The 17,823-nt window shown below is 38.9% G+C and overlaps 1 protein-coding gene across 6 annotated transcripts in view; it reads right to left on the bottom strand.

Annotated features, from left to right (window-relative positions):
- agtpbp1 (ATP/GTP binding carboxypeptidase 1) overlaps positions 1-17,823 on the bottom strand; it is a 330,136-nt gene that overhangs the window by 125,623 nt on the left and 186,690 nt on the right. For all 6 annotated transcript variants that reach the window (XM_043713129.2, XM_043713120.2, XM_087997543.1 and 3 more), the window contains 5 exons: positions 16,970-17,064; positions 8,153-8,269; positions 1,636-2,423; positions 796-879; positions 603-689 (listed from right to left, as the gene is read on the bottom strand). In XM_043713129.2, coding sequence (XP_043569064.1) covers positions 603-689; positions 796-879; positions 1,636-2,423; positions 8,153-8,269; positions 16,970-17,064 — 1,171 coding nt within the window. The remainder of the gene's footprint in view (positions 1-602; positions 690-795; positions 880-1,635; positions 2,424-8,152; positions 8,270-16,969; positions 17,065-17,823) is intronic.

Below are 17,823 nucleotides of genomic sequence, written 5' to 3'. Positions count from 1 at the left end.
CAATTCTTTCTCATTTCAGTCCCCAGTTTATAAACCCACAAAAATAAAACTACATGGTCCTTCCACCACCGTCATCTTCCTTGCTGCCAATTGCCAGTCACTGTTTTCCACCACACAACTATTATCATAGTCCCATATGTCATGTTGTTGCTAATGCCATTTAGAGTTATAGGCCCACACTTCAATGGTCCTGGAGGGACTCTGCACAACTTAAAAATGGCGAGCAGATCTGGATGTTCAAATCCAAAATGCATTTCTGACTAATCCTATTTTCGCACCAAGGAGAAAGGGGGCAGTTTACGATTGTCACAGAAGGGAAACCTGAATGCAGCAGGGCCTCTTGAACTTGGAGCTGAGTTCTAACAGACCACATTTTTGGTGTAGCAAAAGCAGGTGTGAGACACACAAACATTTAGAGTAGAGGTAAATGCTCTTGAAGAATGGATAGAGTCTGCAGATATGAAGTGACTTAAATCACCAATCTTTTAAAAATTAAGAGAAAGAATATATTGTTGCGCACAAAGTACAATAAATTATTCAAACTTCAGGAATTTCAGCTTAGTCAAATGATAATTTTTGTAAAGATATGCTGTCAATCTTACTTTCTGATCTGAATGGCTTTTCGAAGATTTCCAGATTCAAATTGTGAATTGAATCTTAATGTTTCTCCATCTTCTGGTACTGGATAGCTAAGTGAGATAAGGATATAAAAATGCATTGAATAAACATATGAGACAACATTATACATGAACATTAGACAGTGGAACTAAAGTTGACTACAGACAGCAAACTCACCTTAGAAAATCAAGATCATATACAATTTTGTCAATAATGTCATTTGCATGGATCAGTCTCTCAATATCTTGGAATATTTTTGCTCTGTGATAGAAAAAATGTTAATTGAACACGTAGCAAATTGCAGTAAAGAACGATGAAACAGATATTATTTTACAAAGTTGCACAGTGCTGACATTAAACTAGCTATTCCATAAACCTAACAAGAGTAAAGCAAGTAAAAGTTTATAAAGAGTATCTGCCAAATCTTTTGAAAAAAATTCACAAATCAAATTTAGCGGTATTATATGGAGTGTAAATATAGCTCTATATTTTAGTAGACTAGAACCCTTTCCTATACTTAATAACTAAACTAGTTGATAATGGCTATCAAAGTAAGCTAAATTTATATAACAAAGGCAGTGTAATATAATTTCATGCTATGAACATTATATATAGTTTTTTTAATGCTCATGCAATGTTGTAACATAATATATTTATTCTAATTATTTTCTGATTTAAATGTTAAGATGGTTTCGTACATTATGAATCATCTTTTAAGGTATTCATAAGGTATTGAATTTTTTTTTTAAACACTTTCCATGTTAAAATACATATCAGATAAATACACAAAAATTCAGTAAGATATAATCATACATGCCGTTAATGAAAATATGAATCTGCTTTCCTTACGCTCTCTCATTTTTATCATCAAAAAGTTTACAAAATTCAGGCTTGGCATACCAAAGCACAATGTTACCATTCATTATCTTTTGCAAATTTTTCAATTCTGGTGTTGCCTCTATCTTCGATTGAAATTTCTCTTTTTTTTTTGTCATGCAATATCACCATCCTACTCACCTTTGTACACCGTAGGGTCTTTCTATAAGATATTCCTTGAATGGAGGTGGAATGTGTCCAAAATAATCAGGATATGCTACTTCATTGTATTCAGGTACAGATTTAGTCTTTTTAACAACTTCAACATAAAGGTCAGAGTCATGAAGTGGTTGCAAAACACCAGGCTCCGGTAATTCAGAAATTCCTGGCTCTTCAGAGCTTATAGAGGACTCATCCTCTGCATCAGTGTCAATACCAGAACAGCACAACTGACCCAGCTGAGAACCAACCTGTTGCCAAGACGGAGGCTGGCCAAATGGTGAAGTAAATAATGACTTTCCACAACCAGAGAGCTGTTGACAAGTTTTGCTACAGGTATCCCCCAGTGTCAAAAGGCTGGGCTTAGTCTCAATTCCGTTCATGTGCCTCGAGTTCCAACACTTAACATCATTAGAAGCATTTTTACAATGCAAGGACATACCATCCAAGCCCTTAGCAATTTCACTGTTCAAACATTGTGTAGTAGTATGGCCATTTTGTTTAGAATACTGCGAGTTTACACTATTTTTACTCTGCTCTTTGTTTTGCAGATCTAAAAGTATCGGTAGCTTATGGTCCTGTGCAACTCTGCGATAAACATTAGGTAGAATCTGCTGGCTTTCCGGTGTATTACTTTCTTTAACAGAAACTTTTATCACTTTGCTGGTTGATAGCATCTCTTCTCCTGCTGTAGGCACAATAATGGGTCCTGGCTGCTGAATATCAGCCCTTGATACACTGGCATGGTTTTTTCCAGAAAGGTTATATGCCTAGAATAAAGGAAGCAGAAATAAACTAAAAATAAATATTGTGGTTATGGCTTGGACAAGTTTATCAATATAAAATTCCAGACCATGCTAAAATAATGTTTGAGGCAATGCGTTCTTGAAACTATTGTAGTTCACTATTTCATTTTTTATATAAATGATCAAACTGTTAATAGCTGCGAACCCAGATTTATGACTCGTCTTCATGCCTATCAGTAACGAAAAGCCAGCCTTATGTTTAGAGTTATTAGAGTAGCCAGCTCTAGAAAAGTACTTTGAAAAGTATTTTATTCATTTCAGAGTTCAACCTGGATAAATAATATTATGGAAAATATTTCAATCCGTTTTTTACACTGTTGCAAATTTACTCATTCTCCCTCATGTCTTGAAGACAACAAGTCTTTGCTGGAGTATAGTTGCACTGGTGCTACAGGCAATGCTGCCAAGAACAGGGAAAGGTTTGTTGGAAAGAGGAGTGGGCTTGGATGTCACAAAAGTGAATAGATCGTTTCAGGTGACTGATATAGTGGATGATGATCCCCTATTGAAAGTGAAGGCTAGTGGGGATAAGGGCAACCTTATACTGGGAGCAGGTTGAAAGTGTGAAAACAGAAATGTGAGAAACATAGAAACAAGAAACACAGAAGACAGGAGAAGTAGGTGATTCAATTATGATTATGACTGCTCATTGATCTCCATATCCTCAGCCTGCACCCAACTTCCCTTGAATCCTTTAGACACAAGAGCTATATCTACCTTTATTTGAAAACACACAATGTTTCTGTACTAGGGAGGGAATTCCACTTGCTCACCACTCTCTGGGTGAAGTAATTTCTTATCTTATCCTTAAAGATTTATACCTTTTCCTTAAACTATTATCCCTGGTTCTGGACTCTCCCACCATTAGGAGTATCCTTTCTGCATTCAACCTATCTTGTCTTGCTAAAATTTTATACATGATTTGGAGATGCCGGTGTTGGACAGGGGTGTACAAAGTTAAAAATCACACAATACCAGATTATAGTCCAACAGGTTTAATTGGAAGCACACTAGCTTTCGGAGCGAATTTCTGTGTTACGATCGAGCCCTCCACTATCACCTGATGAAGGAGCATCGCTCCGAAAGCTAGTGTGCTTCCAATTAAACCTGTTGGACTATAACCTGGTGTTGTGTGATTTTTAAAATTTTATAGGTTTTTATGAAAACAACCCCTCATTCTTTTAAACTCTAGTGGATACAATACCAACCCCTCCAATCTCAGGAGCAGTCTTGTGACATTCTTAAAATAGGATGGTGGTTTCAAACTGTGCTCCTAAGAAGGGAAGGATACATATTGAATGAGGTTACGCTAGAGTGAGGAGATAGCGTTAATCCCAGTGCACAGGTGCTTGGATAAAACCATGAAGAGATTATTTCAAGAAGAGTACATTTAAGCTCAAGAATAGGATAGCTCCAGGCAGGCAGTATCTGCATTTATAGTCTAAAAATTAAACTTACAAGTAGCTTAAACCTAATAAGGCATTAGATACAGGGACTCTGGTGTGACAGTATTGAAGAAATGTTATTTTTGGAGGTATTGTACCAGCAATATGTTGTGGGTAGTGCACAAAAGCTGTTGTTTTCTTTAAATTTATAAAGGAGTGTTTTGAGTTTAATGGGATAATATTTTAATATATGTTTAAAAACCTATCAATTTGTAATATAAGTAAATAGGTTGATTTCATTTATTTTAATTTCTTTTGTTGATAAACTTCCATTAATCAGTTAAAGCAAAATTTCCAGCATGTGTGCTAATGTTTCAGTGACTGATCACTTCATTAAAACCAAAATATATCAAAATATGATTGATCAAACCAGGTTCCTATCTGGGATCAGACATTTCTGGTAATAACATCAGCTGAAGTCATAGCAATACTTTTAAACAAGATATTTTTGTTCTTCCAGATCTTTGAGATAGTGAAGTAGAAGAAGAAATAACAGATTTAAAAGCAAAAGAAGGATAAACAAAGAGGTACTCCCTCTGGCATGGACCTTAAGTAAGTATTAGTAAAGTCAAACACTTGGCTTCACATCTGTAATGATTCCATTAAAACAAGTTAGTAAGTAGACCATGTAGAAACCTGAACCTCTTCATGTTATATTCAGCATCCTTCTGAAATGCCCCAAAATTTTGTTGGCCACAAACAATTTAAAATAAGAGTTTTGGTCTTATTATCTGAGAAAACATGCACTGGCTATGGAGGGGAATGCAACAAAGATTTACCAAACTGATTCCTGGGAATGGTATTTCTGATGAAAGGGTAATTGCAGAAATTATATTACTGATGACCGGGGAGTGCAGACGTGGAGTGACTAAGGATACAGGATAAGCCATTTAGGACTGAGGTGAGGAGAAATTTCTTTATCTGCAGAGTGGTGAGCCTTCTGTAGCAGAGAGCCTCGGCAATAGAAAGTAGTATGAGGCCAAAGCATTGAATGTTTTCAAGAAGGACTTAGATATACAGAGGGTATGGGGAGAAAGCAGAAATAGGGTACTGAATTGGATGATCATATATGATCACATTGAATTATCGAGCAGGCTCAAAGGCTGAATGGCCTACTCTTATTTGATTTGTTACTGTACTTAATAACTACAGGTCCCAATTAGTGCTTTTTATGTATCCACGTTGGAAAGGTCATGCACCAGGACAAAGGAAGGGCTTATGCCCGAAACGTCGATTCGCCTGTACCTTGGATGCTGCCTGACCTGCTGCGCTTTTCCAGCAACACATTTTCAGCTCATGCACCAGGACAGGCCAGGGCAGGGCAAAAAAGACAAAGGGAATACACAATCAATGGTAGGACTCTGAGAAGCACCGAATATCATAGAGTCCTTGGTACGCTTTACGCTGGCCTCTTAAGGTATCAGAGCAGGTGAATAAAGTGGTTAAGAAGGCAAATGGTATACTTGCCTTTATTAGTCGAGGCACAGAGTTTAAGAGCAGGAACTGTACAAAATGTTGGTTAGGCCACCGCTATATTATTGCGTGCAGTTCTGGATTTCATATTATCAAAGGGCTGTAACAGCACTAGAGACGATATAGAAGAGATTTACCAGGATGTTGCTTTTGCTGGAGAGTTTCAATTATGAAGAGAGATTGGACAGACTGCAGTTGTTTTCCTTAAAAGCGACAATTGAAAGGAGACACCATTGAAATGTATTAAATTATGAGGTGTATAGATAGGGTAGACAAGAAGAAACATTGGAGGGATCATGCCCAGGTAGCATAAATTTAAGCTAAGGGGCAGAAAGTTTAGAGGAGATGCAAGGAAAAATGTTTTAATTCAGAGAACGGTGGGAATCTCATAATTACTGCCTGTAAGTATTTTGATGTGTGTGTGGAATGCCAAGGTGTATAAGGTTATGGCCAACAGGGATTAGAATAATTCAGTGGCTGTTTTTAAATAGGCAGATGCAAGGGGTCAAAAAGCTTTTTTGTGCTGTAGATCTCTATGATTCTACAATATTATTTTACTGCATTCAGTCAGTTCTGCTATAATGCCCATTCCGTCAACGCAAAGTGGCTATAATGCAATTGAAGAATTTAGACCATTATTTGTAGAATGCAAACTTTCCTTAGATGTATTGGTTATAATGTGATTCTAGTCCTATTGGTTTAAATGGTGCTGCTATTTCGCGATTTTTTATAACACGGATTGCACAGGAACGGAACTATTGTTTCAAATCAGAACAGACCGTATATAATTTTTTTGAGTTATTTTCGTTGAATTAGTTCATCCCAAATCTCTCTGCATGGTTGTTATAGCCAGACTTGCTCAGAGTTAAAGCTATTATTTCATACTTATCTGATCATTGTTTCTAATTTTGGTTTCAGAACTAAAGTCTTGTGTCCATGTTTAGATGAAAGCTACAACAAATTGAAACTGATGACTAGAGAGTGATATAGTAGCTGACTCCTTCCAACATCTTTGGATGAGTGGGTGCAAGCTCATAAGACAGTACTACCCAGATTTGATTCGCTATCTTTTGCGGACAAGATGAGCAATTTTCTACATTATCCAGTAGATGCTAATATTCCAGTGCAACACAGCAGGCAGCCAGGAATTGTGCTATAGTTTTGGAGCACAGAGCTTTACCACACATCTGGGTCTGTGATCTTAGTTATGTTCAAGGATTTAGAGATAGGGGAGACCGGCAAGTCAATTGTTGTCAATTTTTAGCAGTTTCTTTTCTCTATTGAGGTCTTTTCACTGCCACTCCTAAGCTACAAATCTCATTCATGAGACAGACACAATGAAAATGTGCCATATTCAGCAAACGGTAGATGGCAGACCTGGTAGCAAATTTAGTCAGTTTCCATTATATTGCTAGCAACAAAGAGAGAAATATGCATCAGGAGCCAGCAATACAATTGGTCACTGATATTAACATGAAGTTATTTTTTATATGCCTGACTCAGGCACTCAAAAACTCTTGAAATGTGTGTCTCTCAATAGCTGAAAAAGCAAATTGGGCATTGTTTGTTAGAAACAACTCAAGAAACCTGTCAAAATGGACTATTTTGACTTTAGTTTTCAGATATGTTTGGCAGCTTTACTGTCAGTTTATGCCATCTGTGTGAAACCAAAGTTTCAAGACGTGCAAGGATGGTGTAGATCTCACACAGTGTATAATAAAGGAATTCAAAATGCTGCATAGCAGCTTGAGTTGAAAAATGTGGCGCTGGAAAAGCACAGCAGGCAGCATCCGAGGAGCAATAGAGTTGATGTTTTGGGCATAAGCCCTTCATTAGGAATGTTTGGGGGGGAGAGAGGGGGCTGAGAGATAAATAGGAGAGTAGGGGTGGCTTGGAAGGCGATAGGTGAATGCAGATGGGAGGGTGACTGTGATAGGTCGGCGGGGAGGATAGAGTAGGTAGGTGGGAAGATAAACAGGTAGAACAGGTCAAGGGGGCAATGCTGAGTTGGGGGACTGGATCTGGGATGAGGTGGGGGGAGGGGAGATTTGGAAACTAGTGAAGTCGATGTTGAAGCTGTGTGGTCGAACGGTCCCAAAGCGGAAGATGAGGTGTTCTTCCTCCATTTGTCAGGTGGCTTAGATTTGGTGTTGGAGGCGGCCCAGGACTTGCCTGTCCTTGGGGGAGTGGGAGAAGGAGTTGATGTGGTCGGCCACAGGGGAATGGGGTTTTGAGTGTGTGTGTCCCAGAGATGTTCCTAAAATGCTCGGCGAATTGGCACCCTATCTCCCTGATGTACAGGAGACCATATCGAGAGCAACGGACGCAGTATGGGGTGGATAGATATACAGAAAAATCTCTGCTGGATGTGAAAAGATCCTATGGGGCCTTGGCTGGATGTGAGGAGGAGAGGTGTGGCATAGGTTTTACACCACCTGTAGTGGCAAGGGAAGGTGCTGGGTGTGGATGATGGGTTGGTGGGGGGTGTGGACCTAATGAGGAAGTCACTGAGGGAATGGTCTCTGCCAGGTATATCCATATGCATGCCTTCTCAAACATTCTACCGTATTGGAATTATCCATGTTGACTTTTCATATCGCTCCTTTAGTGTAAAACATAGCACAGCACTATTTTACTGAACAGATTTTACAGATACAGAACTTGGTTTTGACAGCACCAAGGAGAAAGCAAACAAACGCCAAACGATGCAATGCTACACAATTCTGAAGTGCCTCATATGTAAGTGTACAAAGCAGAATGGATTTTTTTTCTTACCTGAAAGTCCTCTGTAAGCTCTGGGAAAAACTGGTTGTATACTTCTAGTTCTTCTATTGGTCGCCCCAATTCATGAACAGGCTTCAACTTGTCAATATCAGTTTCAATATCATCATTCTGAATGAGAGAAAACTTTATTTTAAAATGTTTTATTGTTTATTATCAGAGCTCCAACATGACTGGAAAATATTTTGTCATCAGAATGAAGCAGTTAATTTTATGCTGATTGTCATATTCTTCCCATACGTGTAAATATACATTCTATTTAAGTCTGGAAAATTTTACTGAACATATTACATTTTTTAAAAACATATTCTGAGTAGTAAAACAAAATGTTTCATAACTTACACACAGCAAGTTTTCAAGTTTATAAATAGCACTCAAAGCCTGTGATCAGGATCAACAACAGAAAAAAAAATCAAATTCCAGATGAAAGCAAGCCATGAATTCACTTTGGAACTTTCCAAACTGCCCCTCAGAATATAAATTAACACAAAAATTTTCTACTATCTTCTAAATAAAGAAAAGGTTGTATTGAATAGTATAGATAATAAATTGGGATATATTGAGATTTTCTTTTTAATAATAAAAAAATTCTGCTTTTACATAATTATCTCGTGAAGCAACAACTTGGATCGGTGGTTAGTGCTGTTGCCTCACTGTGCCAGGGACCCGGGTTTGATTCCACTCTTGGGCAACTGTCTGTGTGGAGTTTCTCTCCTTGTTTGCACGGGTTTCCTTTGACTGTCCAAAGATGTACAGGTTAGGTGGATTGGCCATGCTAAATTGCCCAGTGTCCAGGGATGTGCAGGCTAGGTGGATTAGCCATGGGAAATGTGGAGTTACAGGGATGGTATGGGTCTAGGTGGGATGGTCTTCAGAGAGTCGGGGTGGATTTAATGGGCTTAATGGCCTGCTTCCATGCTGTGGGAGTCTATTATTCTGTGAACCTAGAAACCCTACTTCAGTCTGGACTTAGCCACACAAGAAATGAAAAGGGATAGGAGTGCCCTGTATGCATTGTGGAATATTTAGTGGCCAGGATTGAGAAATTTAAACTAGATATTCTCATAATAGACTTCTGTTAATCAAAGTGCCAAATCAAATTGTTCTGGTGTCCAAGGAATTAATAATTCTGAAAAATGTATACTGCTCTAATAAAGTTTTCAATGGAATCAAGAAGTGAAAATCAGAATCAGGCCTATAAGTTTCAAGGATTAACAGTGACGGTTCAGATAATCAAGAGAGAGTGAGGACTGATGATGCTGGAGATCAGAATCGAAAAGTGTGGTGCTCGAAAATACACAGCAGGTCAGGCAGCATCCAAGGAGCAGGAGAATCAATATTTTGAGCATAAGCCCTTCATCAGTTCTGATAATCAGAAGACTAAGATGGAAGAAAGGTAGAAAATGTATTTACGTAAACAAAGTTACAGGAAATGCGTCAGAGCCAGGAAACTATTTCATGCTTTGGCCTATGAAAAATGCATACCATAGTTCAGGGAGATACATCTATGACTTCACATGAAATCATTAGATCAAGTGAACAGGACAGGATATTCACTGTTAACGTGGCAGCAAGAAGCTTATGAAAGTAGTCGCCGATTAGTGTCCCAAAGAGAATGGAGATAGTGACTAGCCTAATAGGAAGGTTAGTGGGAATACCCAGGAAGTAGAAATATATGAGCAGGTTAGGGAAACAGAGAATGCGAAGTCACATTAATGGCTATACTTTACAGGGTGAAACTCACAGAAAATCTGGGATTGGTATAAACAAACAAGTCAGTTGATTTATACAAGAAGATCAAAGCCAGATTTTTTTCTGGGACAAGGACAACTGACACAAGGATACCTTTTGGCTACCTAAATATAGCAAGGATCAAGAGACTGTCATCAATCACAGAAATAGTTGCTCGACATCACTTAATCCTAATGAGAGATCAGCGTAGGACAAGGAGACTGGACTATGCAATATAATAGATAATAGAAGATATTAGGACTGTGCCAAAAATACATCATCGTAAAATTCACAATATTCAGGCAACAGGACTGGTCAATCAAAATGCGGGTGAAAAAGTATTGGATTTAAAGAGCGAAAGGAAAGCTAGTTTTCAGGATATTAGCAGGGAAAGGTAGGGTAGATAAACCATAGTCACCACCGCAGGAGTTACCTGTAAGATGGTTCCAGCTGCAGATTCTATAAAATGTAAGGTTTGAAAAAAAAAGAAACCAAAATATCGCATCACAGGGCATGTCATAAATTGATTGGGCGATGAACATTGCTGCTACTTTGACTGAGGTCAAACAACAGTCAGTTTATTAATATTTAATACTTTAAACATTGTTAACAAGTGGGGAGTTGTTCAATTTCATACATCTATATGTAAGATTTATAAAGTATAAGTAGGGTTATTCACAAGGTTTATTATCATGGACAAAACTTTGCAAGCATTGATAAAGTTTATTACCTGTAGTGACATTGATTAGCTGCAACAAAGTTATTAGTTAATAATTTTTTTTAAAATTGCAGTGAAGCTGTGCAATGTATAAACAGTAGGGTGCTTTCCATGTCCTAGATAAGCAATTGTGTAAGAAATGTCATCAGCTGCAGCAGTTTGAGATCCAGGTTTTAGATCTGGCTCCCACTTGGAGCACTGTGAGCAGATGTGGGCACCACATTCTAGGAATGACATTTTAGCCCTGGAGGGAGTTCCACGCAGGTTTTCAAGATGAAATTTAGACTTAAGAGGTTAAGTTATGAGAAAAGATTAGACAAATTAGCCCTTTATTCTCAAGAATTTAGAGGGTTAAAGAGTTATCTAATCAAGGTTTTTATGATATTAATAGGGAAAGACAGGGTAGGTAAACTATTTCCACTGGTTGAAGATTCTAGTACCAGGGGCATGGTCCAAGAATTAGGGCCAGGTAATTCAGGAGGGATGTAAGAAAGCATTTCTATATGCAAAGAGTCATATAGGTTTCTGACTCTCTTCCTCAAACAGCCATTGATGCTAATTCAATTGTTAAGTTTAAAACTGAGATAGAATGAATTTTATTGAGCAAGGGTATCAATGGAAATGGACCCAAGGCAGGCATTGGAGTTGGCAACAGATCAGCCATGACCTTACTGAATGGTAAAGCAGGTTCGAGAGGCTGAATGGCCTACTTCAATTCCTATGATCCTACATAGTCATCTTATAGTCCAAAGGTACACAGGGAGGCAAGGAATGGGTGAACACAGGAAGGTAGTGTAGAAAATACTCTGAGTTAATCTCACTTTCTAACCGAAAAGGAGATAAATCCTGATTAAGGTCATGGCTCATTTGGGCAGTGTAGCCAGAGTCAACTTCATGATGCCAAAGGTGGCCTAGAAATACAGTGAGGCACAAAGACTGATAGAACAACAGTTATTGGAGATTACTTAGTTAGGGGAGCAGATAGATGTTTTTGCAGTCATTGATGTGAACCAAGGATGGTAACTTACTTTTCTGGTGCAAAAGTCAAAAAGGTCACCAAGTGGCAGCAGAGAATTCTGGAGAGGGAGGCTGAACAGCAAGAAGTCATGGTCCATATAGTTAGCAAGGGCAGAGGTAGAAAAAAGGATTACATCCTCCGAGTAGTATTTGAGTAGTTAGAAAAGTGATTAAAAAGCAGGATGTTAAAAAGTCGTAATTTTCAGATTACTGCCAGGGAAATGGTAGCTGGGTAATACAAAGTCCCTCATGGTAGGCTGGTCTAGAAGATTAAGTCACATGGAATCCATGGTGAGTTGGCAAGTTGGGTATAAAATTGACTTGGTCAGAAAAGACAGAGGGTAGTTGTGGAGAGGTGTTTTTCTGTGACCAAATGGTATTGCACAAGCATCAAAGCTAGGATGTCTGCAGTTTGCAATATATATAAATGATATGGATGAAAATGTTCATGGTTTGATTAGTTAATTTACAAACAATATGGAGGTTGGTGGAGTTGTGGATATCAAGGAAGGTTATCATAGGATACTGCATGATATAGATCAGTTGGAAAGTTTGGGCAGGGAAATGACAGATAGTGTTTAATCTGGACAAATGTGAGGTGATACATTTTGGGAGGTCAAATGCATGAGGAAAGTATACAATAAATAGCAGGACCCTTAGGAGCATTGATATATGGAGAGATCTTGGGGTCTAAGCACTTGGCATGCTTGCCTTTAACAGTTGGGGCACTGAATATGAAGTTGACAAATCATGTTTAAGGTCACTTTTGTTGGGGCACATTTGCAGTATTATGTGCAGTTCTGGTTACCATACTATAGGAAGGATGTGGAGGCTTTGGAGACGGTGCAAGGCAGGTTTACCTAGATATTGTCTGGATTGGAGTATATTAACTATTAGGACAGGTTAAACAACTTGAGATTGTTTTCACTACAGCATCAGGGGCTGAGGGACGACCTGACAGAAGTATATAAACTTATGAGAAGCATGGATTAGATTAGATTACAGTGTGGAAACAGGCCCTTCGGCCCAACAAGTCCACACCGACCCGCCGAAGCGAAACCCACCCATACCCCTACATTTACCCCTTACCTAACACTACAGGGAATTTAGTATGGCCAATTCACCTGACCCTGCACATCTTTGGATGGTGGGAGGAAACCGGAGCACCCGGAGGAAACCCACGCAGACACGGGGAGAACGTGCAAACTCCACACAGTCAGTCGCCTGAGGCGGGAATTGAACCCGGGTCTCTGGCGCTGCGAGGCAGCAGTGCTAACCACTGTACCACCGTGCCGCCCACAATGGATGGATGGATAATTAAGAGTCTGTTTTCCAGGGTGGAAGTGTCAAATGCTAAGGACAAAAGTTTAAAGGAAATGTGCAAGGATATTTTTTTCCCCACAGAAAGTGGTAAGTACCTGGAACATGCTGCCAGGTGAGGTGTAGAAGCATATACATTAGTAAAGTTTAACAGGCATTTAGACAGACACATGGAAAGGCAGGGAATAGAGGAATATGGACCATGTGTAGACAGATAGAGTCATTAGAGATGTACAGCACAGAAACAGACCCTTGATCCAACTCGTTCATGCCGACCAGATATCCCAAATTAATCTCATCCCATTTGCCAACATTTGCCCCATATCCCTCTAAACCCTTCCAGATATTGTAATTGTACCAGCCTCCACCACGTCCTCTGGCAGCTCATTCCATATACATGACCTCTGCATGAAAATATTGCCCCTTAGGTCCTTCTTAAAATTTTCCCCTCTTACCCTAAACCTATGCCCTCTAGTTCTGGACTCCTCCACCTCAGGGAAAAGACCTTGTCTATTCACCCTATCCATGCCCCTCATGATTTTATAAACCTCTATAAGGTCACCCCTCAGCCTCCAACTCACCACAGAAAACAGCCCCAGCCTATTCAGCCTCTCCCTATAGCTCAAACTCTTCAAACCTGAGCAACATCCTTGTACATCTTTTCTGAACATCACAACAGTAGCTAACCATTGGTTACGAAGAGCCTTGGAATGTTCTGAGGTTGTGAAAGAGGTGACAAAAATGCAAGTTTTTTTTTGACCCCGCATTAAATAGCCAGAGATACATGAAGCTGAAAAAAGTCTCTCTCCAACTTATACCACGCCTGAGGTCTGCACGCTCTCTCAAGTCCAGAATGATTACTGAAGATCACTCATAAAACCTCACACTAGTTCATAGGAAAGGCAACACTTCCATTTGTATAGCGGCTGCAGAAATCCTGACTCAAAGTACAGCACGTTCCCACTGGCAACAACGAGATGAATGAGCAACTATCTCTTTTGGTGATGTTGGTTGAAGGATCAATACTGGCTCCGAGACACTGTTGGAGGATCAGCGCTGAGGGAGCGAGCGCTGTCAGAGGGTCAGCGCTGAGGGAACGCTGCACTGTTGGCTGGATTAGTGCTGATGGAGAGCTGCACTGTTGAGGGTCAATGCTGAGGGAACAAGCACTGTCTGAGAGACGTTAGTAGGGGATGCCATATTGTCGGAAGGTCAGCATCGTGGGAGTGCTACCCTGTTGGTGAGTCGGCACTGAGGGAACACTACCCCTTCTCAGCATCAGTTCTGAAGGACTGCTGCACTGTTGGAGTTGCCTTCTTAATGATGAGGCATGAAATAAAGATTCACTTGTCCTCTCAGGTGAACATTCAAGATTCCATGGCACTATTTGGAAGCAGAGCTGGGAAGGGAAGCTCATCCAATGTCCTTGGGATTAGTTTAGAATGGCATCATGGTCAGCACAGACATGGTGGGCCAAAAGATGGTGAAATTGAGTGCAATTTTTCTTTTATAAAGGTAGCCTAATGGTGACATGTAACCACTGTTGATTGCCATAAAAGCCCATTGGTTCACTAATGATCTGGCTTATGTGTGACTTCAGTCCCTATACAAAGTGGTTGACTGTACACTGCCTTCAGAGACTTTTTCTTCACAAAAGAGGGAATAAGGCAGGCATCATAGCTGAAGAGGACGAACACGAAACATTTGATTTGATCAAGATATGGAAACAGGAAATGTTGAGGGAATTACTATCTTTTAAAATGAATAATCAGCACGCCTGGATGAAATGTTCCTCAGACTGTTGAAAGACATTTGGGAAGAAATAGTAGATGCTCTGATCATCATTCTCTTACCCTTACTGGATGCTGATGTAGTGCTGGAGGGTGGGAGGACTGCTAAAATTATTGCTTGCTTCATAAATCGAGCAGGAGATAGAACAATTTCAGGCCACTAGTGTAAACTTTAGTGGTAGGGAAATTATTGGAATCAATTCTGAGAGAGAATAAACAGTCACTTTGAAAGGAAGGGACTCATCAAAGACAGTCATCATGGATCTTGTTCAGTGAAGATTGAGTCTGACTAATATGACATTTTTGAGGTGGAGAAAGTACGGACTGCAGAGTCAGAGTTGAGAAGTGTGACACTGGAAAAACACAGCCGGTCAGGCTGCATCCAATGAGCAGGACAGTTGGGAGTTTCGACATAAGTCCTTCATTGTGAAGGACTTATGCCCGAAACTTCGACTCTCCTGCTCGTTGGATGCTGTCTGACCTGTTGTGCTTTTCCAGTACCTCACTTTTTGATTTTTGAGGTGGACGCAAGAAGATTGATGAGGGAGTCCGGGTGATGTGGTCTACAAGAATTTTAGCAACGATGAGACTTTACGTGCATGTAGTAAGCTGGATACAAAAAAAATCAGCTCTGTGACAGGAAATTAAAGGTAATGGTAGACAGGTCTTTTTTGCAACTGGACGGCAGTTTACTGTGGAGTTCTATGGTTTTATCCAAGGTCCCCTGCTTTTACCAATAAGAAAGAAAGACTTGGATTCAAGTGTCAGAGGTTTGATTGTGAATTTTGCAGCCAATGCAAAAAAAAATTGGTCTCGTGGTTGATAAAGTGGACAATGTACATCAATAAATTAGTGGGTAGAGAAGTTGTAAATATTAGGGCATGCATTATGGGAGGAGAACAAAGCAAAGAAAATACAATAAATACAAGGATACAGAATGCGTCCAGGAAGTAAGATACCTCAGCAGGAAAATCTCCCTGAAGTTAGTTGGACTGGTTGATAAGGTGTTTAAGAAGTCATATGGAATGCTACCCTTTAATAGGCAGGGCAGAGAATGTAAGATCAAAAAGGTTATACTGGAACTATATACCACAACTTGAGTACTGCGTGTAGTTGTGGTCATCTCATTGCAAAAATAATATAATTGCACTGGAAGGTACAGATGTTGCAAATGCAAAGCAGAGTCACCACTTACACAGTTCAAATCCTGCATCGGCTAAGGTCCCATCTTCTGTACCTCGCCCCTCAGCCTAATAACTCTCACATTAAACCACCTGTGGTGTCTCTCTAATGAAAGCCCGATGGTCCTCTGGGACTACGACAAGTCTACCTGACAGATGTTTACAAAGATGTTGCTAAATGTGGAAATTATACCTTTGAACAAATACTGGATAGGTTTGGGTTATTTCCAATGTCTTCATCCAGAGTTTAGGAGGTAACTGAAACTCACCGTTTGAAAAGGTAGCAGAGGAAGAAGCCCTCAATTCATACAAAAATTGAATGGATAAGCACTTGATGTCTTGTAAACTCCAGAGATACAGACCGAGTGCTGGAAAATGGATTAGGCTGGGTGGTTCATGTTTAGCAGACACTGATATGAAGGGCAGAATAGCCTCCTTCACTGTAATAAATGTATCTACATATTCTAAATATCCCAAGAGAAGCCATTTGCCAGAATGTGGGGAGATGGCATGGAAGTGACAATATGTGAAGTCAGCATAGACATGATCAATCACATTGCTTTCTTTTGTGCTGTAATGATTATTCAAAGAGGCAATAGTCACATTAAATTCACTTTCTAAATAGTGACAAAACTTGACAGACTAGGTGCTAATGACAAAATTGGAGGAATCAAAAACATTGTTGATCCAAATGATGGAAATGAACATGGTATAAACCATAAGATGTATGGCATTGAGCAAACCTGGAGGAATAGTCTTTTTGGGAGAAATAATCAGAAAAGTTTGGGAATCATTGTACAGTGTATAGGAAAGCTATGACATTTTTCAAATTTTTTTGACTCTTCATTGGCTCACTAATTATCTTTTTCAATAATTATTATATTTCCTGTAGTGTACATTTCTGATGAAAGTTGCATATCAAATAGATTACAACTTCCAATTTATTTCACCACTTTTTTTTCCCATCAAATCTGATACATCTTGAAGGCAATTTTCTTTTTACTTGGTATTGATCTAAAATTCATGTAATTTGGAAACAAAATGAGTCTGGCACCTTCTTGTTTTCATCTTTTTCTTCATCTTCATTTTCATTGTCTGTTTCTATTTCAGTATCATCGGTGTCATCACTTTCATCTACAACATCATCAACTAAAACAAAAGAAGTTTTAAAATGTCTGCAACATCTAAACAACAATGCAGAGGTTTGTTAAGTAAAATTCAAACAAGCACATTGGTTACTTAGAACATGTAATAATCAAAAAGAGCTAAAGTAGTGACTAATAGTTAGTTAGTACACTGCAATTAGCATATCATTCGATAGTTCACTGCAATTAGCCTATCATTTTTTATAAATGTAGGGCTTTTTCCTCATAATTATGACAAATGTACTATCTGTAACCAATAGATTAGAATGGTTGTTTGTCCAATACACAGTCTAACTAACCTTAGCATATTACTTCTGCTCTATGCCATCCTCTAGTTCTATTTTTCATCAAGGAACTTGCTCCTTTTAGTTGTCAATATAACTAAAAGTTTTGTGGTCATTCTCAAATTTACCATTTTAAATCACAAAAAACTTTTAAAACTACATTTCACAACACTATGCACAAAAAATTACATTTGTTGTTACTCAATAGGTTTGTTTTCTGTATTACCTTATTATTACTTTGCTATATATTTGTCAACTGTTAAATGTTAAATGGTTATAAATTAAAATAATTGCTATATTTATTACCCTTTACCAATCAAACAGGTTTGGAGCTTTCATTACTTTTGCAAGGAATCCATACACATTTCCAAGAAGTTCAACTAGGAAAAGGATATTCAATTTTATCAACAATAGTGTACAAACAAACTATGCTAAATTATCCCAGTCCCTGTGAATCCCAATTTTTTTTTTCTAATCAA

Source organism: Chiloscyllium plagiosum, unplaced genomic scaffold (genome assembly GCF_037043375.1).
Source record: "Chiloscyllium plagiosum isolate Xiang-an unplaced genomic scaffold, Cpla_swu_hap1 HiC_scaffold_2, whole genome shotgun sequence".
Taxonomy (NCBI): domain Eukaryota; kingdom Metazoa; phylum Chordata; class Chondrichthyes; order Orectolobiformes; family Hemiscylliidae; genus Chiloscyllium; species Chiloscyllium plagiosum.
The sequence above is the reverse complement of the archived record's forward strand: the minus strand, read 5'-3'. Positions and strand labels throughout refer to the sequence as shown.